This window comes from Zonotrichia albicollis, chromosome 9 (assembly GCF_047830755.1).
Source record: "Zonotrichia albicollis isolate bZonAlb1 chromosome 9, bZonAlb1.hap1, whole genome shotgun sequence".
NCBI lineage: Eukaryota > Metazoa > Chordata > Aves > Passeriformes > Passerellidae > Zonotrichia > Zonotrichia albicollis.
The window spans coordinates 38,852,754-38,878,013 of record NC_133827.1 but is presented as its reverse complement, the minus strand read 5'-3'; the positions used below and the strand labels follow the sequence as shown (position 1 = coordinate 38,878,013).

General features: G+C 43.2%; 1 protein-coding gene across 3 annotated transcripts in view; it reads left to right on the top strand.

Moving 5' to 3' along the window:
* The first annotated feature begins 9,103 nt into the window (after positions 1-9,103).
* LOC102062060 (uncharacterized) overlaps positions 9,104-25,260 on the top strand; it is a 191,920-nt gene continuing 175,763 nt past the window's right edge. Inside the window, exons 1-4 of one of the 3 annotated variants that reach the window (XM_074547471.1) lie at positions 9,104-9,395; positions 21,549-21,683; positions 22,325-22,434; positions 23,846-23,950. In XM_074547471.1, the coding sequence (XP_074403572.1) occupies positions 9,313-9,395; positions 21,549-21,683; positions 22,325-22,434; positions 23,846-23,950 (433 nt within the window). In that variant the 5' untranslated portion in view covers positions 9,104-9,312. Of the gene's footprint in view, positions 9,396-9,527; positions 9,964-21,548; positions 21,684-22,324; positions 22,435-23,845; positions 23,951-25,260 lie in introns of those variants that run through there. The other 2 variants (XM_074547465.1, XM_074547469.1) reach the window with 2 other exon arrangements.

Below are 25,260 nucleotides of genomic sequence, written 5' to 3'. Positions count from 1 at the left end.
GGGACAGAGCCCGGGAGCGCTCGTGCATTTTGGGGCCATTTTGGATCATCTTGGGTGCAGCCCTGGCTGGGCTCTGGTGCTGCCCAAGGTGGATCCATGGAGGAGATGCTTTGGATCAATCCCTGCTTTATTCTGGGACTCTGCCCAGCCTCATGTCTATCTCAGCCTTCTCAAGGCATCATGCTAGTTTAAACAAGCCTTAGCTCTGCTCTAAACAGATCAAATTCCTTCTCTTTTCCTGCTCTTTGGTTCATCCTAATAGTCCTGCTCCATGTCTGCATCGTGTTGAATTCTCTTCTCCAGCTCCTGAATAGTCTAAATTGGATAAGGTAGCTCAGGATACCCCCCAGTAGGAGAAATTATTCTTAGTCCCCAAGTGTGTCATCCAGCTTTTCATGGCTTTAGATTCCATCCATGCTGTCCATAGATCTCAGCCTCAAAGTAATATTGTTTTTTCCAGCAGAAGATTTTCATCCTCATCATCCTTTTCCACAGCAAACTCCACCAGACTGGTTCCATCTCTTGTGCCAGGGACAAAGATATTGCTATTTTTTCCTTGACACTCATCACTGGAAGTCCATTAATGAGCATCCCACAACTGAGCAATTCCTCTTTTTTCCTCACCATTATATCCTCCTTAGCTTTTCCTGCCCAGAGAACTGCTCAAGGTTAAACAAGGAATTTTTCATATCTATGAAATGCTTTGCTGAAGTCCGTATAGATCAGAGTTTGCATCTAAAAAGTCAATAATAGAAGAAAAATGTTGAGTTAGTTTGGCAAGGTTTAGTTTCATAAACTTTTCAGAACTTTACAGCATTTATATTAATCTTTAATTATAGTAAACTTCAGAAATATTTTTGATTTTTGCACAAATTAGGAGGTCAGGTCTAAAAAGCCTGTAACTGCTGACATTGCCTTTTCCCCCTGCATATCTAGGTGCTTAATTTATTGTTGTCTTGATGCTGGAATTAATAAAACATGCTCAATTTGCAGTACTCAGCCCAGGCACTGCTGATTTTCTTGGAGGGCAGGCTGCTTTTTAGACTGCTGTATTTCTTTTTGTGTAGTTCTGGGTTTCTCAGACACTTCCTGGGTCACCCTTTGTAAGAACTGGGTTTTTCCACGAATTAATCACAGAATGATGAGTTGGGGTTTCCATCCCAACACCATTAATTGTTGCTGGATGTGGCCACGGTGCAGTGGATAAAGGGCCATGCAGGCATGTGTGAAATATTTAATTGCCACTTGCTTGCTGCAGCCCTGGGCTCGCTGTTTGCTGGAGCATGGGCAGCACAATTCCCACATGCACCATGATTTTATTTGCATTTAGCAACAAATACTGCTGATGCTAATATCTGCCTCCCCGAAGAATTTTAAGAGAAAGCTTATTAAACCATTTTCGGTTCATCAGCTCCCTGTGGACAGCAGTGCTTAAATCCTGCTGTAGAATATGTAAATACCCACCTCTGTGTGCATGGCAGTGTGGGGTTAACCCTGTGGATTAAAAGAGCTGTTCCAGGGCATGTAGAATTCCTTGAGAATAAAGGAAATTAAATACCTCCTCACGTATCAGAGTTATTATAGCAACAAGAATACTCTGTGCTTCTTAGATATCCAGCATGAGCAAAACAGGGTCTGTGTACTGCTAACTCTTAAACAGTTCATTTATTCTTTTAGGAGAAATTGGTCCTTAGGATTTGAATATTTCTTTTTCTTTTAAACCATGGACCTTGGTGAGTACTTTTGGAATATTTGTTCATTCCAGAGAGGCTGTGGCTGCCCCATCCCTGCAAGTGCCCAAGGCCAGGTTGGATGGGGCTTGGAGCACCCTGAGATAGTGGAAGGTGTGGAACTGGATGATCTTTAAGGTCCCTTCCAACCCAAACTATTCTGAAATTCCCTTTTCTCACGTCCTTGGTCTCAGACTAAAGGCAAACTGAGTGGTGGTGTTTAAACTGTATGTTCAGGCACCTGAGTTTGACCCATTTTGGTTAAAAATGAATCTGGATAAATTTAGGGGGTTGCAGATCACACATGGGGAGCAGAGGAAGGAAGGAAGGAAGGAAGGAAGGAAGGAAGGAAGGAAGGAAGGAAGGAAGGAAGGAAGGAAGGAAGGACCTATTTTTTCATATATTTTTTTCTATAAAATATAACAAAGCTATTTAAATATTAAAACATCTCTTTAGTTCTAAAACCATCTGAGAATCTGGGTCAGGTCTTGCAGTTGCTACTGACTCCAAACACACACTGCAGTCTGTGAGTGTCAGTGGGGGAAAAACAAATAGAAAATCTTAGATTTCTTTTTTCCATTAGATTTCAGTATCACCATTCCCATGAAATTCTCCTGGTTTCTGTTAATAGTTGAGAAATAGATTTATAGTAGGTGAACTGACAGGAGGAACAGGCACAGACAAATGCTCCTTTATGCTGCGGATAAAGCACCTTTCAAAGGCAATAAAAACATCAAGAATAAGGGAAAAAAAAAAATCTCCTTTTTCATTTCATCCTTCCCTCCAAGCCACTACATTAATTAGCTCTCTGACTGATTACTCAGTCAAGGACTTAAAAGATCAATGGTGACAGTAGCCAGGCAGGTAATTTGGAGGAAAAACCAGTAAAGTAATGCTCTAATGTCTTTGGGAGAATGAAGAGTGGTCTAGTTGTGTCAGCAGAACAGACAGAGAGGGAAGGTACAGCCAGGAACACACTACTGAGTTTCAGTTCTGTGACAAAGCACCTGCAAGTGTATTCCTGGGATTTCATTAGCTCCTAATTGCAAGCAAACAAACAAAGCATTTATTCCTTTGAATTTCGGTATTTTAAGTCCCAGTGATGTGCTCAGCACTGTGTCAGACAAAGGGGGGAGCTCAGGCTGCTCACATCTGAGATCCACCAGCAATCCCAAAGGGATGGGCAAACCCTGAGGAGAATCCCACTTCTGAGCCCTCTTTCACTTTGATTTATTTTGTGACTGCATTTTCAGTGATGCAGATGAGAGTTACCAGCTCGAACATCTAAAACCCAAATTTTGAGGGGGCTGCCTACCCCGGAGGATAAATTAGAATGATTGAAGTATCAGTGCTGGCTGAGGCTGGAGTTTAACAGGCTGAGGCTGCTGGAGTGTTGTTAGTGCCTGCTTTGTGTGATTGACTTCATCCCTTTAGTGCTGCCCTGGCACTCACTGAGCTGTGCTGTGAACCAACTGAAAAATTCATCAGGGCCAGCAAACCTCTTTTATCACATGTTTTAAGAGTTTCTTGTTTTGGTTTGGTTTTTTTTTTTTCATTTATTTGTTTCAATTTTCTTAGAGGATAGCTCTCTGAAATTTCCTGTCCTCTGGATGGATCAGGAATATTTGATAATCAGATTGGCCAAGCCTCCAAGGGCTCTCAGTATCTCCTGACTTGATGAGCCTTTAAACACTCCTAGCATGAATACCCCAGATTTGATTTCTCTGAATGAACAAGCATGAAGATACTCTGCTAAATTTTTGAATGAGTTGCTTGTTCAGCTGTTTGCAGGTTTTTCAGGTGAGTATCAGTGTGGCCAAAAGAAGATGACTGTGAAAAAAAAATAAATTGCCCAAAATAAAATAAAATAGTTCCTCCTAGAAGATATTTAGAAATACACTGCTCTGCCAAAAAAAAAAAAAAAAAGGATTGCTCTGAACTTTCTAACCCCTAATTCTTTCCTTTGTGTTGAGATGAGGCTGGAATAGCTGCATTAAATTTAGAGTTACATTTGGCTCTCACCTGTGTAGGTCAGAGAAGATGTGACTTTCCCCCCAATGTGTGATTTTAATTGGAATGTACACAAGCACACCAGATTATCCACTCATTGGAGTGTCGTTATCCCAAACCCAGAAATAGATTAAAGTACTCCCAGTTGCTATTGCCTGCCAACATAAAACTTATTTTAGGATTATATTGTCAAGAGCCTGTTCTTACCAGAGTTTTGGTTAACTAGTGCTGAAGAGAAAAGCTCAGGGATGAGATCAGTGGTCTTTATAGAAGTAATTGTGGATGTGGGTAACATTTTATTTTCCCAATCAGATGTAATGGGTCCCTACAGAAATATCCTCCTGACTCGAATATCAATGGGCTTCTGCTAATCATGTCAAAAAGAAATACAGAAATACTTTGTTAAAACATTTTTCTGTTTGGAGAGACTGAGTGGGGTGAGGAGCTTATTGAAGGGAGGTTGTGGTGAGGAGAGTCAGGTGTGTCCCACAGGAGAAGAAGAAAATGTCCTAAGTATTACCAGGGGAGGTTTACAGTTGATTTTAGGGAAAATTTCTTTGTGGAAAGGGTTGTAAGCATTGGAACAAACCTCCCAGGGCAGTGGTGGGGTCACTGTCCATGGAGGGTCCACAAAGCCTGAGGATGTGGCACTTGAGGACATGGTTTAGAGGTGAATGCAGTGGTGGCTGACAGTGGATTTTGATGCTCCTGAAAGTCTTTTCCAACCTTAACAACTCTGTGATTCTTGATCCTACTGCTCTGGGGTTGAACTGTTCAGACCTTTCCTATTTTCCCTCCCTGCCCTCTCCTCCTAAGGAACACGAATGAAACCCAAACTCCTGTGGCACTGGGAGAGTGCAGCTGGTGGCTCCAGCTGGCAGGGAGGAGGAGGAGGAGGCCGGGGAAGGAGCAGGATGCTGGCAGAGAATTCCCAAATAATGCAAACCTACTGAACAAACACCCCTGCCCACGAGCAGTGTCCTGTCCCCAGTGCCCACCACAGTGCTCACACACGGATTTATCCTCACCCTTGGATGGCTCTGCTGCTCCCAAGGAAAGGGACAGAGGGTCAGAGGGCAGAAATGCTCGCAAGGACAGAAATGAAGAAGGGATTTCAACTCCAAGCTAATGGATGGGGTTCGGAGGCTGCTATTAGCAGAAATTATCACTCTGTTAATGTACTCCAGGCAGCATTTTTTACAGTTGAATATGGTGTTATTTTCCTAGTTATCCATTCCCTGACAAGTGGTTATAATCAAAGCTGTCTGTGAGCACTATTATCAGAAACTTACTATTATGTGCTGGAGGAAAAAATATCACAGGACGCTGCAGTGCCAGAAACTATTGTAGGTTTTAAAGATCTACTGCCACACCAAGTATTTATTTATGTGCTGCTTTTACCTCCTGTGGAAGAAAATAATTTTAACTTAATTTTCTTGTCTCCCCCAACTAGTTTGGAAAATGCACCTCCCAAAGTAAGTCCATAATTATGATTAACAACACGGGCCAGATCCTCAGTTGCTGTAAATTAGCATTCCCCAATTCCTTGTAGTGGAGCAAAGCCAATTCCTTGCAACACAGAAAGCTTCCCGTGCCCTTGGCATGCTGCTTCACATCTTTAAGGATATTACCAAACCTTCCTTAATGTGGCATTGTACAGAATTTGCTCTGGCCAGAGCAAACTTTAAAAAAAAAAAAAAAAAGGATGAATCTAGCATCATGGTTTTAAAAGTCTTTAAAATTATCTCGTAAACAAAATGAATTACTTCAATATATTCTGTTGATGAATTAAATCAACGAAATCGCTGCTGCTCTGTCGTGTGATCTGGCTTCAGAGAACAACTTTATTTTCTTCTTAATTTTCAGGTTGGCCATATACTTGATAATATTACTGTAATTCTGGCACAGCTCTGTGGAGGAAGGAGCTCCAGTGAGACAGCATAGAAAGGAAGTAATTAACAAAAAATGTTTATATCTGTATAGTTGACTACAAAACACGAAGAAAAAAAATCCCCTACCACAGGGATTTTGAGGTTTAAGGATATGAATAGGCAATGAAAAATTCTGCACTTTTCATTTAATAAATCCTCAATAATGATCAGATTAATTTGAGCAGCTGAGTAATCATTTCTGAAAATATTCTCTGTTTTAGGCTGCTCTGCCATGCTCTCCATTCTGTTGGTGCTGATGAAAATGATGGTCCAAGGCTGGGATTAGTGAAGAAAAATCCAGAACTCCTGAGGATCCACTGACAGACACATTACATCTGAAACAGGTATTATTTCTCTTCCCAGATCTCCCCTCCTCAGCTTCCCCTCTTTTTCATCTTCCACCTGGGAATTGAACAAACAGAGTCCAAAAAGGGTTTTGGAGCAATCCTAAATCAGGGATACTGTGAAGACAAATGGTAAATGTCTGTTACCCCAGCTGCTAAGTTAATTACTGTAATGGGAAACATCTTGACAGAAGCATTGCATATGGTTATTAGCAATTAACCCACCACTCCAAAAATCACAATTCTGCTAATAACAGAACAGAGCTCAGCCTTCCTAATTACAATCTCTGCACGAAAATTTCTTTATATCAGATTGGACTGTTAAAGCCTGTAACTAGCTACAATTTAAAAAGACTGGCAATGGAGATGCTGAGAATTAGACGGAAAAATGAAAATAGAACAGGATGGCGTGACACTGACTCAAAGTTTTGGGCAACACTCGTTCATGCTTGGGGATACACAACAACTGTCACAGCCTGTTTGCAGGAAATTACACATCAAAATTAAAATGCTAATGAGGGGGGAAATATGCTTTAAAGTGGAGAGGATGGGATGGAACATTGTGAGAGATACCAAATACCAAATCTTTTACAGAATTCGTGATCTGGACATTGTCGTAAATAATGCGCTGAATTTGGATTGCACTGGAATGTGACAGAACAATTTTCTGATCAACAGGAGAGGGGAATAATGCAATTTTCATCCCTTAGAAAGTCCTTCAGTACTATATGGAGGGCACGAGCTGTTTTCTTTTTCCCCTAACCACTTGTACTCCAGGCAATTGCATCCCATTATAACTGCACAAAGCCACCGAGGGGAATTGGCACTTTACCTGCTCAGCTCAAAAGCTGGTTTAGCTGAGCAAGATGCAATTTAATTTACTCCTTTTCCCAGCCAGGAAAAGGTTCACTTTGGTAGTGGCCAGGGTGCTGTTTGTAGATGCTGAGGTCAAAGATGCAGAAGTTATAGATAATAAATTTCAGGACAGCAGGAAGGTGCCTGGTTGGTCACAGCAAGGATGTGGAATATAAAGAAGTCACTAATGCTGTTCCCAGAGCCCTTTTTACCAGAGCCCAGTGTAAGAAGTGGAATAAATGAGTCAGCTTCTACCTCTGAGTCAGGTCTGAAGCTTTAACTGACTTGGGATCCCAGCAGATCAATTATCTCAGGAGGCTTTGAAACTCCTTCCACCAATGCTGCAACTCTGCCCATGGGAGTCATCCCATTAAAGTCAACAGCTCTGCAGGATATTCTCAATAAAACACAGCAGAGGAGAAAACATTGGATTTGTGAGAAGAACACTTTGCACTGGCTGGGTTGGCTTTGGAGCTCAGGACAATGCCAAGGTCACAGCAGCTAAAGCCTCCTCAGAAAGGAGGGATTTTTTACTCCAGGGTTTGGCTGCAGCTGCATTTTGCTGTGTGGCCCCCAGGCAAAGGTCTCATCTATTTAGTGGCCTTCACTCTGCATTTCAGAACCTCCCAGTCTGCATGTTGCTGGTCCTTTATTCCTAACAACTGGGTATAATAAATGTTGTGTATAGTTTGTAATGATCACACACAGCTTTGAAGAACAATGTTGAATAGTTACAGTTCCTTAAGATGGAAAAAATTAAAGTATTTTTTAAAGACTAATTTACCTCTCCTGGAAAAATCCCCAACAACTGAGGAATGAGATCTTTTGCTATTTTGCCATGATGTGATCCTGAAAATAATCCAGGTTGGGATGACATCACAGGACATAATGAACACTCAGCCTTGACATAATGAACATCTATTATTTTATGAAGAAAGATTTTCTGGGGTTTAAGAAATAAAATGATTAAAAACTATGTTCTCTGCGGGAGGTAATGAGATTAGCTCAACACAAGGTCCTGTAGAGTTAAAACTACTCCAGACACAAGAAAGACTCAGCCATTCATTGGAAATTTCAGGGTACAATTACTCTGCTCTAAGGCCAGATAACAGCTGTGAGTTTTCTTCCCCATGAAAAAGAAATCAGTTGATAAAATCTCCAGGGGATCATGTCCATGCAAGCTTCAAAGCAATGAACAATATAAAACCAGTTTTCTTGTTATGAATGGTAAATGTTTACCTACTCCAGCGAAGGCCTTGGAAAATTAAAAACCATACAGGAAACCACTTGTAAAGTGTGTGGAAAATGAGAAGTGGGTGTATCGTGTTACAGGGCTGCGAGGGAGACAAATGAATGCTCTGTGAAGCAGAGGCTGACTGCTGGCTGGTGAGGATGCTGGTGCACCCACCCAGCTGTGCCTGTCACAGATTTGTGCAGGAGCTCCCTCAGAGCAAGGGGAGGCCAAGGGAAGGAATCGCAGATTTTAGCCCTGGCTGGCTCAGGGCCCATCTGCTGTTCACAGCCCAGGGCCTGGTTAGTCACAGCTCTCTGGAGAGAGGGAAGCCGTGCTGTAGCGCACCTGGAGACCTGCATAAGATCATGAAACGCTTAAGGTGTGTTTTTGTCAATTTTTTATGTGCTACTATGCACAGTTCCCTTTCCAGGTCAGTTGGTCCCCCTTCTCTCAGCAGTAAGGGGAAAGAGTTGTGTTTTGACAGCAGTAAAGGTCTGGAGAGATCATAAAGATGAGAGGATGATCTGGAGGACGGCAGGCAGCCCTGGGATTTAGAAACCACTCCTGAGTTCCCAGTTTTATGTTCTTGCTGTCACTAACTCTAGGCAGCAGCGGTGTTATCCCTCCCTCAAGATGTTCAACGCGTTTATTTTCACTGTTACCTCTCGGAAGCGCTCAGACACGATTGCACTGGGCATCCTGCACAGAACAAAGAAGGGCTAGAGGAAATTAAGAGCGGCCAAGATCCGTGTCCGTCAGCATCCCGGCAGCGCAGGGAGAGCAGGGAGGGCGGCTGGAGACTGCACGGGCATGGAGAACATCCCTGCCCATCGCCTGCCGGAGCCGCTTCCCGCGGGATGCGGAGCAGGGGAAGCTCCCTTTGCAGGAGGAGCGCAGCAGCGTTCCCGCGGGGAGCTCCTGGGACACAGGCACGGCACGGCACGGCTCGGCTCGGCTCGGCTCGGCACGGCTCGACTCGGCTCGGGCACGGCACGGCACGGCTCCGCTCTCCGCGCTGCGGGGCGGGCCCGGCGGGGCGGGGATGGGGCCGGGCTGAGGCCGCCCCGCCCGTGGCGCGGCTCTGCCGCCGCTTTAAATGATTTGGGGGCCGCGGCTGCTGCTCCTGCCGCTGCTGTTCCTGCTGCTGCGGGTGTCGGTGCTGCTCCAGCCGCTGTCGGTGCTGCTCCGGCCTCGCTCCCCGCAGCGCCATGCGGGCCGGGCCGGCGCTGCTGCTGCTGCCCGCGCTGCTGGGCTGCGCTCTGGCCGCGGGGCCGCGGCTGCTGCCGGGCATGTGAGTGTCTGTGCGGGGCTATGGGAGTGTGTGAGTGTCTGTGCGGGGTATGGGAGTGTGCGGGGCTCTGTGAGTGAGTGTGCGGGCTATGTGTGTATGCGGGGCAGTGTGCGAGTGTCTGTGTGGGGCCGTGTGAGTGCGTGGAGCTGTGTGTGCCCTGTGAGTGTGCGGGCTCGGCCGGGACACCCCGCCTGTGGGTGGCCCTGCCGGGAGGCTCCTGCTCGCCTCGGCTCCGGGGAAAGTTTGGGTGGGTTCGCCGCAACTCCGCGCATCCCCCAACCCGCTGGGCTGTCCTGGATGGGCTTGCGGGGCTCCGGGAGGGAACGCTGGGCTGGGCTTGGCTTTGCTGTGAGAGGTAAAGGCAGCTCCGGGGCTGCTCCTGCCTTTGCTATCAGCGTGGGGAGAGCAGCAGGACAGAGATCGGGGATCCGTGCGGGAAGGGCAGGGAGTGAGGAGCATCCTTCCATCCATCCGTCCATCCTGCCGCGGCCGGAGCGCACAAAGAGCCGGGTCCGCACGTGTGCGGCTGCAGCGGCGCCGGGGAACTTTCTCCGAGGGGCTCTGCACGGTGCGAGCAGCAAACGCTCTTTGTTGTAAACGCGGTGCAATGTTTGTGTCCGGAGGTGACTCTCTGGTCGGGGTCTAGAAGGGAGTAGCTGGTTGCATGCACGAAATCTGTGGTTAAAGTTTTAGCGTGTTGAAATTGAATGTTGATGGGAACTGTTTCCTGTGTACCTTTACTTTTCCTTGTGTGCCTGTCTCGTCTTGTGTTTTAAGGAATGTTGTACCCCCCTGCTCCCCCTCTCAAAGCAACCTGACAACAGCCTTTTCAAATATCTGTGTATAGCCTAATTTCTAACCTCTCTTGTCTTCCTGGGTTTTATCTTCATCATCTTCATGCCACTCTTTCATAATTAATGTCTTGTATTTGCTTTCAGTTTAGTTCTTTATTTTGTCTGAAAATTGAGATTTCCAAGCCTCTTGCTCACTGGCTTTCTATGCAATACATATTTACACAGCATTTACCAGAAGTGCTTTTAAGGTGGTTTATATTACTCCATTTTGCTGGAGCACGAAGTATCCATCACAGTGCTTAGAGAAGTTAAGCTCATTCTGTGGTAAAACATTTTCCTTTGTTGAAAGTGCTCTGTGTTCCTTTCAGGCATGCTTTGTGCTCTCTTTCTGAGCAATTACTCTATCAGGAGGAGGAATAGCATTGGCCTACATTAATCTGTTTGCATCTGACATCAGTAATAACTATGATTCTGCACTTTTGAGGCTGGAGGTGCTGTTAACTGTGAATTGCCTCCAAAGAATTTTTTGTTTGGTTTTACCTTTTTAAAGGCTGTGTCACTGACAGAGCAGAGGAGGCATTCCCTCCTGGAAGGGATGCTGTGTGAGGATGTTGCTGCTGGGCTGGAGTCAGTGGCAGCAGCAGTCAGGAGCAGCCACACAAACCCCCAGACTGTGTCAGAGCCTTCAGTGCTTTTCCCAACAGTCCTAATTCTGAAATTACTGCCTTTCTTCCTGATTTTCCCAAGCTGGAGCAAGTATAAGTATTACTCCAAACTTTCTTGCTATTAAGGGACTTTGGTGTGAGCACAAATGCAAGATGTCACCACCCTTCAGGAGTGACTCTGCCAGCTTTCACCAAGAAACAGTGACATGTCCAGGAGGATTTTTGAAATGAATCCCCTTTTTCTAACAGTTCTGGTTTGACTTTGGTCATCTGCAGTCAATGAAATCAGAACAGCAAATGCATCCCTTGGAACACACCATGCTGAGTGTGTTCTTTGCTGTTGTTTTGATTGAGATCTTATGTGGCTGAGGCTGCACACAGGATATTCTTCATAATTGTTTTTATTCTGTTGCTAACTTGAGCATTTGCTCCTAGCTAGGAATGGGAGGGATCTGTGGGGATGTTGGTGTTCTGCTTCCAAGCCCCCTGAGGAGATTTAATGTAGAACAGATTAGAGAATGATGAGATATTTCTATCAACTGCTTTTCCATACAATTAGCCCTTGATGAACCTGTAATAGAACTTCAGAGAACTCTGGAATGACCAGAGAGCAGATATGCCATTTTCATTGTAAAGCATATTTGGGCCTTTAAATTAGGAATTAACCGTGTCTGATGATAAAAAGCACATTTTTGACACTTTGTAGTGAGCTCTCTAGCCCAAAACTGGGGTGTGTAAGACAATACAAGTGTGATGTGTGGTTATCTAGCATCAGGGGCGTTATCTAGAAATCAGGGGGAGCTGTGGGACAGGGCAGAAATGGGAACCAAAGGAGGACTTGGGTTGCTGTCAGAAGTGGTAAATCCTCTCCTAAAGGGTAAATTCCCCTGGAGCTGGAGCAGTACAGCTGTCTGCTCGTAGTCAGGGGTGCAGGGCAGAGCAGAGGCAGTGGAGGTGTGAGCTGTGTGCTGGGAACCCCCTTTGTGCAATAAATATCACCTTTCAGAGTTGGGACACGGCTCAAGAATGGACTCCTCTGTTCCCAGGTGAGGTGGGTGAGGATTTCCTTGCCAAAGGCAGGAGATCAGTTTGGTTCTGTCAGCATTAAACCCCTTGACTTGCTCTGTGGCTCTGCAGGTCCAGGATGACATCTGAAGGGGCTGCTCTGCTTTTAGAGGATCCAATCTCAATCTTGCAATAAAACTGTTTTTCTTTACTGCTCACACGTTGTATCTGCATATTTTCACTTTATCCACGAGCAGTCTGGTCGCATTCCAAGGAACACCTGGATGTGGATTCCTGGCTGAGTTGCTGTTTTCCGGCTCCTCCAATTCTTTGGGGCAGTATCAGCTTTCTTGTGCTCCTCCTGATAAATCACGTTCCCAAAAGGAAATTCTAGCATCCGCATGTTATCTGCATCTGCAAACCTCGAGTAAACCTGGCCCTTCAGCTGCTCCAGCTGTTGGGTGCAGTGACACAGGGCTGGTTTTGCACCACTGCAAACAGATGTGCCTGTGGACACTTTCTTCAAGTTACATCAATAAAAATTCCTTTTAAGGTATCATTAAAAAAGGCAAAGTCCACTATTTTCCACATTCCATGTTGTGCAAAGTGTTTCCATATGAGGGGATGCCTCCGAGTTGTGATTGTTGCAGCAGAACAAATTGCATGTCAATCTGAATATTTGGAATGCAGCACAGAAAACAAAACGAGAAATGCTTCCATAAAGTATACAGAGATAAACTTAAACCTGGAGCCTGGAATTCGGTTATAATACTGTCCAAATGATGTGAAAAGTAGATTGTGTAATCATTTCTTGGTGAGAAAATGTCTCAATGTATTGGCTGTTTAGCCAATATGCTTTATTTTCACCTCCAGTGATGTCAATTTGCAGGTGTGAGGAAAGCTTGTCTTCCTGGCATTAAATAAGGGCTTAAAGTAGGTTTCCTTTTTTGAGCTGAGCTGAATAATGTAGTGGAATCCCCTTGACTTCTTTGGATGGGTTATCTTACACTTGAAGGTTTTGTAGTTAAAATTTGCAAGCTTTTCTGGTGAGAGTAAGGTTTGCTAGTGGTGTATTCAAATGTGTACCATAGTTTAATTTTGTATTAAATTTTTACATCAAGTGAGATTAAGTATTTCTCTTTAAACCTTGGTTGAAGTGATGCTGGCACCTGAGAGAGTCATTGGCAAATTTTGATTTTAGGCTGAATTTTACCTAACTTGTCTTCAGCTGAAACCTGAAGCCCTTCTTCCCATTCCTGTCTGCTCAGACTCCATAGGGTTGCAGTAAAATCAGCCTTTGAGGCTTGGATAATGTGATTTTAGCAAGCATGGTATAAAATTCCTGGTGGTTTCACCCCCTATTTCCCCAACCCTTGAATTTGCCGTTGAAGACTGAGATGTTTCTGATCTTTGTGAAGATCACACTGAACAGAAATAGTTTTTTTTCAGCCTGTGCACTACAGGCTGCTGCCAGCAGATAGAGCTCATGCTGGTCAGCACTGCAGCACAGAATCCATTCCTCAGGACTTTGCACTTCAAGCTTCTGTTTCACAGCTCCTGGAGGAATATTAATTTCGAATTTGGTCTTTTAACAGATGGCAAAGCGCTCTTTTCCTCGTTTTCTGCCCCAGTGTATTCACTGTCAGGAGACTTGAGGATAATGAATGAGTGTCATGGTGGTACTGTGCTTTCCCTGATTTATGACGTTTTCCTGCTCTTCAGGAGAAAAATGAGATCAAGACTTTCTCCTCAACTCTGAAATAGCTGTAAGACAGCACAGTAAAATCTGATAGCCTGAAGTTGTTATATTTACCAAAGATGAACTCAAACTGTAAATATTTTCCAGTTTTAGAGACTCCTGGGTTTGAAACAGAGACATCATAAAATGGTTTTAAATCTCACAAGAGGTTTAGAAAATTCCTGCTCATAATTACAGTAGCTTACATGTACTGTATGATTCTTAAACTGCACATTTAAGGTAAAAAAGTAAAGGGGAATGCCCCTTCACTTTTAATGGGATTGGACTTCTCACATTACTCTCCAAAAATATACCCTAAGAGGAAAAAGCTTGTCAGGTTTCTTTAGGTGTAATTGTTATGGAATGTTGCTGTAGTTTAGTTATTTATGCAATAGTTTAATGTGCTTGAAATGTGTTTTTGCAGTATTTCTTGAGAAAATTGCCTGGTTTTTGCTTTGACTTTTCTTCTGCATTGTTTTGCTCTTCCTGGTTGTAGGCATGCCATGATCTAGGTATGACAGGCTGTGGAATATTTTTAATAAATTTGAAGAAACCCCCTGGTGAGGAGGGATGAGATTATCTGTGGTGGCAGACCTGGTCTCCAGGTGACTTTTTAGCAGAACTTTGATGGCAGTGACACTTTTGGCTCCCAGGGGGTTAACAGCCCATATTGCAGACTTGTGTTATTCACCAATTAAATACCTTCTCTCTTTGAACACAGTTAATAGATTTCCTTCCTCTGAAATCCAAGCCTGTTATTGCTTACATTCCCCTCTCAAATCTATTGCTTTTAATTTATTTCTGAGCAGAAAGAAATTTCCTTTCATTACTGCGAAATCAAAGCATTTGAAAATGATGTACTGAACATATGCAGCTTGTGCTTTGGGTTCCAGCTTCCAGCCTTGCTTTAAAACTAATAATTAATTGTTCCAGAGGGGAACTTGATATTTCTGCCTTGGCTGGGAGATGGTGAGGGCTGTGATGTGTGCCCTGAGCTCCATCTCTGAGCTCTGTGGATGGATATTTGTGTGTGGAAAGGGGAATGTTGTTCAAGTCAGAGTGCTGACACTTCTTTTGTGATCTCTAGTAGAAACATCTTGCTGTCTTCCCTTTGTAAGTCAGAGCAGAGCTTGGCACAAAATCTTGTTTGGAAGAGAATGCCATGCCCAGACCATGTTTTATGTACATGACCTAATTCAATATTGAAAATTTAGCATAATGTCTCAGGGTGTGCCTGATAATAGGCTTTATAGAGTGCTCTGCACTGTTTTTTAATGAAGAAATCCCCATAAATTATGGAACAATTGGGTATTTTGGGCCTGGTCTTTAGGTTGTTATATTCCTCTATATAAAATGAGTTTTTATGCATCTCAGCCCTTGGGAGAGTCTTCAGTGTTTGCCTTTTATTTGTAATTGCTGATGCTCTCCCTGCCTGACCAGTGCACCATCAATGGTGAAAAATACTGCTGTATAAACTTTTCATCATTATATTGCTTATATCTTATAATTGTGAGTCAGAGCCTGTCCATCTCTCTCTGTAGAGCAGCACCAGGAACTGTGGGTTATTTAGAACCTCAGCATAAGTTTCTAATCCAAAAGATATAAATTGAGATTTTCCCCCTTCTACTTTACCACTGTTGAACACTAATCCACTAATGCATGTTAGTTTTTCTGTGGTTAAAATTAATTAAATATTTAGCTTAACCAAGTTTTCTTAATGCTAAAGCAAACAACCAAAAACCTCAAACCAAACAAAAAAAAACCCTAAACCCCTCAAAAATGGACATCGGTATCAAGCTAATGATTTATAGGGAAGTAAAAGACTTGGAATATTTTAACACCTAAAATGTTGGCATGTAGGGATTTTTCTTACATATATTGCATACATTAGATGTAATCATGTTTGATTGGAAGGTATATATTCCATGTTATTTTAAAAGTAAGCTTTAAAAAAAAGTTTTGCTTCGAAACTGCTAAAATCCGGCAGGCACCAAAAAAGCAATGAACAATTCCTGGATATGGTTGCTGAAATAGAACTGAGGATTTCAGTGCCTTCTAGCTCATTTCATTGTCAAACAGTGTGGCACCTGCTGTAAACCAGAGCGAGCTTTCTCTCCTTGTGACATGTGGTGTGACACTTGGAATGATTTTTGTGTTAATATTTGAACATCAGGTCCCTTTGTGCCTTCCTGCTGCAGGGAGCTCAGGAGTGTGCACCTGGCTGGTTTATTGGGGACTAGAGTTTGCTGGGGTGTTACACACAGGGCAGTGATAATGGCAGTGGGTGGAGATAATGTGAAATTACACCTAGCGCTTCCCTCCCTGATTTCACACTTTTACACCCTCAATTTAATGCGGATTTTTGACTCTTATCTGCTTTATCTTAACAATGATTGCATGCCAACTATTTCTTAGCCTCCTTTATGTGATATCCCATATGATTTTCTAATTAAGAGACAGATCCTTGGGACCTGGGTCCTTAAATTTTGTAAATCTGAGTGTTGGTGCTGGCCTGGTCACTGGTGCTGTCCTGGATGTAGCAAACAGAACTATAAAACTGGATGTTGCTGGGGATTGCATCTACATGACACTACAAGAGAAAAAAAATGAAAATCACTCCCTGATTTTAAAATGAAAAAAAAAAAAAGGTGGCTTGACCAATCGTGGTTAAATGATGTGGATGTGCATGTTTACCTTCTCCTTTCCTTGCCAACCCAAATAGATGATTCTGTGCTGGGGGAGGGAGGAGGATGGTTAAGTGGAAGGTAAACGACGGGCGCTGAACTTTGATAGCGGCAAGAACCAAAAATCTTATTGTTGTTATAATAGCTGAGTGTGTAATTAATCATCTCCTATCGATTTGCTCTTCATCTAGATGCAGGGCACAAAGGCTGAAGGAACTCTCATGTTATTTGGCTGCTCCATCTAATCAGAGGGAGGATGTGAGTGAGACGCAGCAGTGCATTAGCAACCTGTGGGATGGGGCAGCCTGGTGTGCTGGACCTTGCTGCACAGAGCAGCAGTGATAATGAGACCTAATCTAAATGAGCCTGGTGCTTACAAGCCGTGTCCCAGCGGGGCTGTGAACATCACAAATATTGATACAGGATCAGGAGAGAGCAGGGATTGATTAGTGGTCAAGGGAGCAGGATGTCCTAATTGTCTCTGGTAGTGCTGATTAATTTGATCAGGGAAATGAGCCTTAAAATAGATTAAGGTTAGAAAGGGGAGCTTGGCAGCTTAAAAAAAAAAATAAAAACCTTTTCTGTCATTCTGGGCTTTGTGAATTATTAAGCAATATGTATCTAGAGACAAAATTTATATATATAAGCCAATATATGTAACTTGCTCTTTGGACCTTTTGATTCTGTGGTCTATTTCCCACATGTTTCTGGAAGGTGCCACCTTTTCTTTTTGCAGGTCTTTTTTATAAGACAATGGTGATGTTGGAGGGGATTCAGACAGTTAACCTGGAAAGCTCCTAACCAAATCCTTCGTAGCAGTGTTCAATTAAGCAATATGTATCTAGAGATAAAATTTATATATATAAGCCAATATATGTAACTTGTTCTTTGGACCTTTTGTTTCTGTGCCCTATTTCCCAATTGGACTTTTATTTTCCTGTGTTCAAATAACACAGTTTATTCTGTGTTATTTGAACACAGTTTTTTCCCCTCTCAAATTGAGATAATATAGATTAAAAACTTGTAATCAGCATCTCTTTTGCACACAACATCATGCTGCTGGCTGTGTCTCCTCTGCAGTGCCACATGTTTCTGAAAGCTGCCACCTTGTCTTTCTAGAAGTCTTTTTTATGAGACAGTGGTGATGTTAGAGGTGTGAGGGGATTCAGACAGTTAACCTGAAAAGCTCCTGACCAAATCCTTTGTAGCAGCATACAGCTATTTTCAGATCAACACCAGTGTATCTCCAGTGCAAAACCAGTTATCATCACAGCAGTGGAGAGTTTAGCCCTGACTGTAATCTTGGTTCCCCTCAGAAAACTCTTATTTGATCTTTTCAAACTAAAACTGAGTAAGCAGACTGAGGTTTTCTAAACTTTTAATAGCAGCATAAGGGGAAGGAGCAGCAACCAATTAGTGTTTTGAAAAATCCAGGATTCCAGCAAGTTGCTCCTGATGACAGGTTTCATCTATTGACTGATTTATGGGAAGATCAATAGTGTTCAGGCTGCAAATTCGTCAGCTGAGGCAATGCAGGCTGCAACATCTCAGTTTTAGGGAGATGCTAACAGCTGTCTGACTCAGTGTAGAAGGTGGTGTCATTCAGGCAGTCTCTGTGGAAAGACCTGAAATCAGACAGCCAAATTCGTCTTCATTAATGTTTTGATTTAAAGTTTGTGCTGTTGAAAGAAATCTTTAGGGATATCTTGATGTGTGTTTGCTCTCTGACTGCTGTTAAATCTGCCTACCTTCAGGTTCTTGTGTTGAGCAGGGTAAAAGTAGATGGGTAGAATGAGAGATTTCCTTTGGCATTCCAGGTGTTGGGTAGAAAAAGAAACTATCCCTATCACAGAGATATGATGGACCTTTACAAATGGAAGTGTCTAAGGCCAGGGCTTGGAGCAGCCTGGGATAGTGAAATGTGTCCCTGCCCATGGCAGAGGGTTAGAACTGAGTAATCTTTAAGGTCCTTTCCAACTCAAACCAATTTTTTGTGGTAGATCTATTCCTTTTCTCTTTGAAATTCCAAACACAGGAATGAATTATATCCCGCCTGGAGATGCTTTTAATTTTCTCTGAACTTTTCCCGTTGTGCCGAGGTTCACAGGCACCTCAGCCAGATGATTAGCCCAGGCCGCTCTTGCTCTGTGTTGGTCTAATTATCTGTTCATTAGAATCTCAAGTCTTGAGCTGGGAGTGTGTAGGGTGTCTTTGTTTAAAGGGCAGTCTCCTAATGCAAATATTAAGAGAGCTCTCTGCCTTGCCTGAGTCAGACTGACAAGCTAATAATAGCCTTGGTGTTAGCCTTGGCTGGCACAGAGTGCCAGTGCAAAAGGGTTTAAAGGCACTGCTGTATCAATCAAACCCTGGCCCATAATATGCCTTTGAGACTTTTGCTTGTTTTAACACTTAAACTCCCATTAAGAAACATCCTCTGAATGCAGAGGGCAGTGAAACAGGAGCTGTTCTCTGATACACCACTACATCAACTTGAGGCTTCTGCTCAATCCTGGATGGCCTCTAATTAGCAGAGTGCCACAGTGCTGGATTGTGCCTTCTCTGGTTGCAGGAGCTGTTCTGAGGTTTAGAGCTCTCCAGTGAGTCAGATGTCCCCAAACCTGCCCTGCTGACTCTGTGTGTGTGTGGGGAGCTGTGAGGATGCTGAATTGTTGGAGAGGGCATGCTTGATTCCCAGCTTTGCCAGCACAGGATTACATGTTATGCAATTGCTGCAATTTAATTATAGTGTTTCAGCAGTTTTGATATCTGCCTTTAAATTATCCCAAGGGCACCAAGGAGGAATGGCTTACTTTGAATAAATCTTCATAAACATATGACTCTGCTGCTGGCTTGTTTTGTTCTGTGAGCGTCATTTGTTCCCATTAACCATATCCTAGAAGTCAATGCTGCTATTCCTGGAAGCATGGCAGTATCACATGAGGAGGAACTTGTGGGATGGGCTCAGCGTGTCATTACAACAATTGTCAGCTCCTCTCTTTTATTTATGGAAGAGCGATGCATATGAATGTACCTTTATCTGGAAAGTTTTAGGCAATTCTAATAAAAGGAGATCTGCATGAATTATCAGAACATGATGTTCTATTCACTGGAGGGAGAGTCATTTTAAAAAGCCTGCGAAGTGAGGCATGGTTGCTAAGTAAGGCAAGGGTTTTATTAGACCAACTGACGTAATGGAAAGGAGGAAAAACAGGCAAGATTTTGGGCACACAAAGATCTTCTTTGGATGGGAAACAAATGGCAGACTTTGTGCTAAGAATGGCTTGGGAACAATGCCTCTGAACTTCAGCTAAATATGTAAAATGGGGAGGTAATTCTGGAGGGAGATGGCTGGGACACATGGGAAGGGTTGATAAATGGTGGAGATGACTTGGGAATGAGGGGGAAGCCTGGTTGTTTGAGGGGTTTGGGCTGTGACCATCTCCTGTTCTGCTCTGAGGTGTTGGCACTGAGGAATGGGAAATATGGAGCAATACTGAGTATGGACAGTGCAGCAGAGGAGGAAGAACATGGAGGGATGTCCACTGGCAGTGTGGGTTGGGATGATGGAGATGATTGCTCTAATTGCTCTAAAGCCTGGGAGAAACAGATATTCTAGTTCAGGAACTTCTGCCAAGGTCAGGTGTTCCAGTACAAATTGACTCTGCTTTTTTTTTCCATGGTGTTCTAGAGCTTACATCCATGGGCTTTCTTCTCCTGCCTTCCTTTCCATGGGCTGCCTGAATTCCTCAGGGCTGTTTGGATTCTGTCACATGCTTGGAACTGATGGGAGATCTGACTCCCCCAACAGCAAACCCAAAACTGATTGCAAAGAAAAATCCGTTCTGTTCCTCCTCCTGGAGTGTCCTTGTTGGGCAGAGCTCCTCTTTGCCCTGAGATGATGTCCCAGGTGTTCCCTTGGAGCTGTGGTGGCTCTGGTGGCCTGGCTGGATGTGCCATTCTCCATGGGGTGATGACAGCATCCTGCACAGCACTGGGGCTTTTGTCCACTCAAATCCTGTGGGATTTGATCCAGGCAGGGCTTCTCCCAAGTGTTCAGCTCTGCAGGAAGACTGATCATTGTTATGGTGTTTTCTTGTTCTGCGCGGGCTTAATTTAATGATATTTGAAAACCACTTGAAGACCTGTGGATGAAAGATGTTCTCTTGTTAGCAAGGCTACCTTGTGTGGTGTTCAGGCTTCATAGGAGTTAAAAAACTCCATAAATCCTGAATTAGAGACTAACAATACCCACTGTAAGTGATGGCGACCAACTGCCAGGCAGCTCCTGGGCTGGAACTGCTCTCTTATTAATGCCAGTCCCAGGTTTTCTAGCAGAGGGTCTTGTTCCTACCTGTGACAGAGGAAACAAGTGTGACAGGGTGTTACTTGATCACTCTCTAGCTTGGAGAGGGCTCAGACTGAAATTTGGGGCAGGACTTCGCTGAATTGTGATGTTGCCAGGGTGGGTATAGAAGGTGCCTGTTCCCTGCTGTGTTTGAGTTACTGAGGTTTGTGCTTGCAAAGCCTCCCCAGGCTGTCCTGGGGAATTGGTGATTAAGTTATTGCACTAACAATCTATAAACTACTAAAAAAAAAAAAAAAATCCGTGAGTTAATTTTATTCGTGTCACAACAGGTTCCTGCCTTCAAAGATGACAAAACCCCTCATTCTTTATGGTTTTATTTAGACCTTGAGTGTTTGCTGCTTTTGTTTTCTGTCATGCAAAATTTCCTGATTTATACCAGGGCAGAGAAGTTGGGATAAGGCAGACAAAATCTCTGCAAAACCATCAGCATGTAACCTTTATTTTGACCCTCCATACCTCCTGCAATCCTGCTATTTTTGTAACCCTGGCTAGGTAGCAGGATGAAGATTACATATCATCCTCCAAAGCAGAGCTTTTATTTTGGTCTTGTTATTTTAGGAATAATCAGCAGAGAACAAGGATACTTCCTCTTACCAATTCCGTGTGTTTCCCTGAGGGGACTGATATCAGGGGGGCTCTTATAGAATACACAATTTCCCTAGCAATAGTTCAGATAAATCCTATCTGCCCTTGAATCTGTGGTAAATCTTTCATTGACTTGTGAGGAGCCTGAATTTCAGTGCATTGTTCACATACCAAGGCTTGGAGCTGGAGTGTGTTCCAACACCTGTAAAAATTCTGGTTCAAACTGTTACACCCAGCAGAGCTTTATGTGCGCTTCTCTAGGTGTCTAAATTTAGTGTTAGAAATAAAAATTGTGTTTTTCTTTTCCCCTGTGCAGGCCCAATGTGTGCCCAGTGCTGGAGCTGGCTCTGGTGGGACACCAGGAGCCCTGCATCCAGTCCTTCAGCCGCATGGTCAGGATGTGGAAGCAGGGCTGCACAAACAGGAGGTGGTGTGTGAGCTATGAGAGAAGGTAACACATTACCTGTTGGTATAAATGGGCTTTGTTGCTAATCTTTGTGCAAGTTCTTTTAAGTTTTTTTGTGAGAGAAGTTGTCAGCTGTTTCATCTGAAATGTTATGGACATAGTGTCCTCCTGAGATTTGCCTTGAAATCTGTTATTACTGAGTGGAAAATGGGACTTTTTAATGTGTTTTTGGGTTGCTCATGAGCCTCGTGGCTGGCTTTAGATTGAGAATTTTACACTATCGGAAGATGTTCCTGTCTTGTTCTTGCTCAGGTGAAGCCCAGCTGTCAAGTCACTGACTTTGAAAAATTGAACTTCTTTCTGTTTCTGCCACATGCTTGGAACTGATGGGAGATCTGACTCCCCCCACAGCGAAACCCAAAACTGATTGAAAAAAAAAAATTAAAAAAAAATTACTCAGTTTTGGCTAGCCTGAATATAAACTCTTCAAAATAATATGTGGATAGAGTATATCAGAGCTACTGGGTGTTATCAGGATGCAGTTTGCTTCGTTTTTAATGACGACTCCTGATGGAGGCTGACAAAAGTCTCATAAATGTGACATCTGAGTGCAGTGTGCTGCTGGGGAGGTGGGAGTGGGTGGGATGGGAGCTGTGACTGCTCTCTTACCCCTCCTGTCCCCACAGGTCTGGCTACTACACGGTTTACAAGCAGGTGTACAGGATGGAGCAGCAGACCGTCTATAAGTGCTGCCCCGGCTGGGCCCAGCAGGACAATGAACCCGGCTGTCTGCACTGTGAGTTGGGACAAAGCTGGGACAAAACCACCAAGTGACACTCTCAGACCCTGCCTTCCTACTGAATCCCCCCTTCTAGACACAAGGGTTTGCTTCTTGCGGTTTATAACTGGCATTTCCCCAGTGATGGGGGAGTAAATGTCCTTTAAAAAGATAAAAGTGCTTGTGTAAAAGCAGCAAATAGATCTAATTTTAATCCACACAGTTTGGATTAACAGTTTAAACTCTAATTGGAGTTGTTGCAGCGTTTTTGTGCCAGCCTGGCTTTGACAGGCCAACCAAATTTATGGCTGTTACCCGAATTATGCAGAGAAATCTGCTGTGAGGCACTTTCCTTGGGTGTAGCGCTTGCTAGTCTGACTGGTTTTGGCATTTTCCCTTCTGCTGGTGCCCTTGAGCCAGTTTTATTTTACCCTGTGGTTCTCCATCTGATGAGAACCTGTTTCTATCACTAGTTTCTAACAATGATTGGATATTCTCCTAAAAGATGGAATTTAATTTAAATGATAAGGCAACACTTCAGCCACTGATAACAAGACATCAGTGGAAGATGGCAACCTACTCAGTGTTTAGTTTTGTTACTGTTTAGTCAGTAATTGTGTTTTCTGTATGAAAGTTAGCATCTGTTCTTATTTATTTTTTAATCTTCATACCAACTTCAGGGCTGCATTCAGAGAGCTTGCTTTTATGGTTGTCTCTTTGTAGTTAAAACACAAAAAAAAAAATAGCCTGAGAGGTATTCCTGTTAGTTTCAGCCTGAATCTACATATTTAGTGTGCACCTGTTTAGTTGTAAGAAGTCAAAAATATGTTTACAATCTGTGTTTTAATCTCTGGTGTAAAGGAGTTTAAGGTACGTGAGCACCAGGGGCAAAAGGAAATTTTCTTCCTGAAAGAGCAGCGCAGGCTTGCTTTGAACTCTTTAAGGCCCCAAAGTGGTTGAATTACTCTTTTGTGTTTGATACTCTTTGCAAGCTTGGCTCAAGCATGTGGAATTTAAGTTGTTGTCAATAAAAATCTTCTGTGTTAAAGGAAGAATTGTAATTCCCTTCCACAGATATAATATCTCCCAGTGCATCAGTGGTTTTTAACCATTTCTCCATTATTGTCTGGCAACTTTTCCTATTTTATTTTGGATTCATGCAGTGCTTTGAGTCCTGTTTTCTGCCTCTGAAGCACCTTTAAGTTAAACTGCAATATTTTAAGTCTTACTTTTATTAAATTTCTTCATACCAACAAGGTAGTTACACCTATGATAGCAAATCCTGCTGCAGTCCAGCCTTTGCACTACAATAAAAATCTGGGTTTGTTATTTGGGAGGTTATGTTGCAACAGGACTGAGTCAGAGAGGGAATTCTGGAGGATCCTTGGCCCAAAATGAGCTGAAATATCCTGTCCGTTTCTGTTTCTAGTGCTGTGCTCTGCTGGCACCTGCTTCAATGGAGGGAAGTGCTCTGGAGGAGGGTCCCAGGTGTGCCAGTGCCCTGCAGGATTCCAGGGGCCTCGCTGCCAGTATGGTGAGTGCACTGGCATTGTCTCAAGTTGGGGTAAAATGCAACTTCAGCATTAATTGCTAAAACAAGCATATTTTATTAATGTTGGCTTAAAATTAAAGGTGCCTTTGATGCACTTTTAAATGGTTATTTGATCATTCTCTGATTTTCCAGAATTTTTTTTTTTGATTGAATTTTAACAAAGCAAGATGAAAGTTTAATTTGATTGGTATCAGATGAGTGAGTGTCTGTGGTGGGTAATATCACTGAATATCAGCAGTGGTGTCCAGTGCAGTATCTGTCTATTGCTTCTCAACTTGAATGTTCCTGTGGTGCTCTTAGTGAATTTCTCAGCCTTGCTTTCACCTTTGTGAGGGGAAATTCTGAGTCAAAGCAGGTGGGCAGTAGGTGAAGAATGCAGCAAATGAACCACTGTATTTGTTCATGGGGATTTTTTTTTGGTGCATCTCCAAGTAGGAAGGTTTTATAGCTCAATACCAAATATTTCATAGTATTCATGGAATAATATATGCACCAATCTTTCATTTCACTGTGTTCTAGCATACTATAGTCTGAATTCAGTGTGACTTAGGCTCTATCACCCACTCTCAATGAGAACCTTTTTTGTCTCACACACTGGCTCCCAATTTGATAAACCCACAATGGCTTGTCTTGTGATTTAACACACTGTGTAAAGCTCTCCAAAATTACTGCACGGCATCCATTTGGCTTCTTAAGGGAGGGAGGAAAGTCATTCCTTCAGAGTAGGCTGTGATTGGGACAAAGGCTTTCTTTTGTATTAGGCAAATGGTAATTTCCTTTTCAACTGAAGCATATTGTGCTTTGTTCAAAGGAAGGCAGATTTTTAAGTATTTCGGTTTTTTTCCCTTTTAAATTCTAATATCTTTGTGTCCTCACCTGGCTTGTCTGTCAGGCAGTGTGAGTGAGAGGGACTATAACAATAAATAAGATGCAGAGCTGTTTACAATGGAGCTGCTGCTGCCTGCAGACAATTTCAGCTCACTTGAGCTGTGATTGGGAATTTCTTTACTGCCCACAAAAACAAGTTTATGTGGGTGAGTTGAGGTGAGCCAGAGTGACAAGGCAGGCTGGTTGTGATTAACTTACAGGAGAGCTGCTGCTTCAAGGTAAGCAGGATCACAATCTCCAAAAAAGCCTTCTAATAGCTTATTACCAAATGGAATATATCTCAGCAAATTATAAATTGTCCTTGCCATGATAAATTGCCTTTTGAGACTCCTTTTGCTGTGGAGCTGGGGCATTCCCAGCAGGCAGATTGTGGATAGCCCAGGTCAGATTTTCCAGCTGCAATG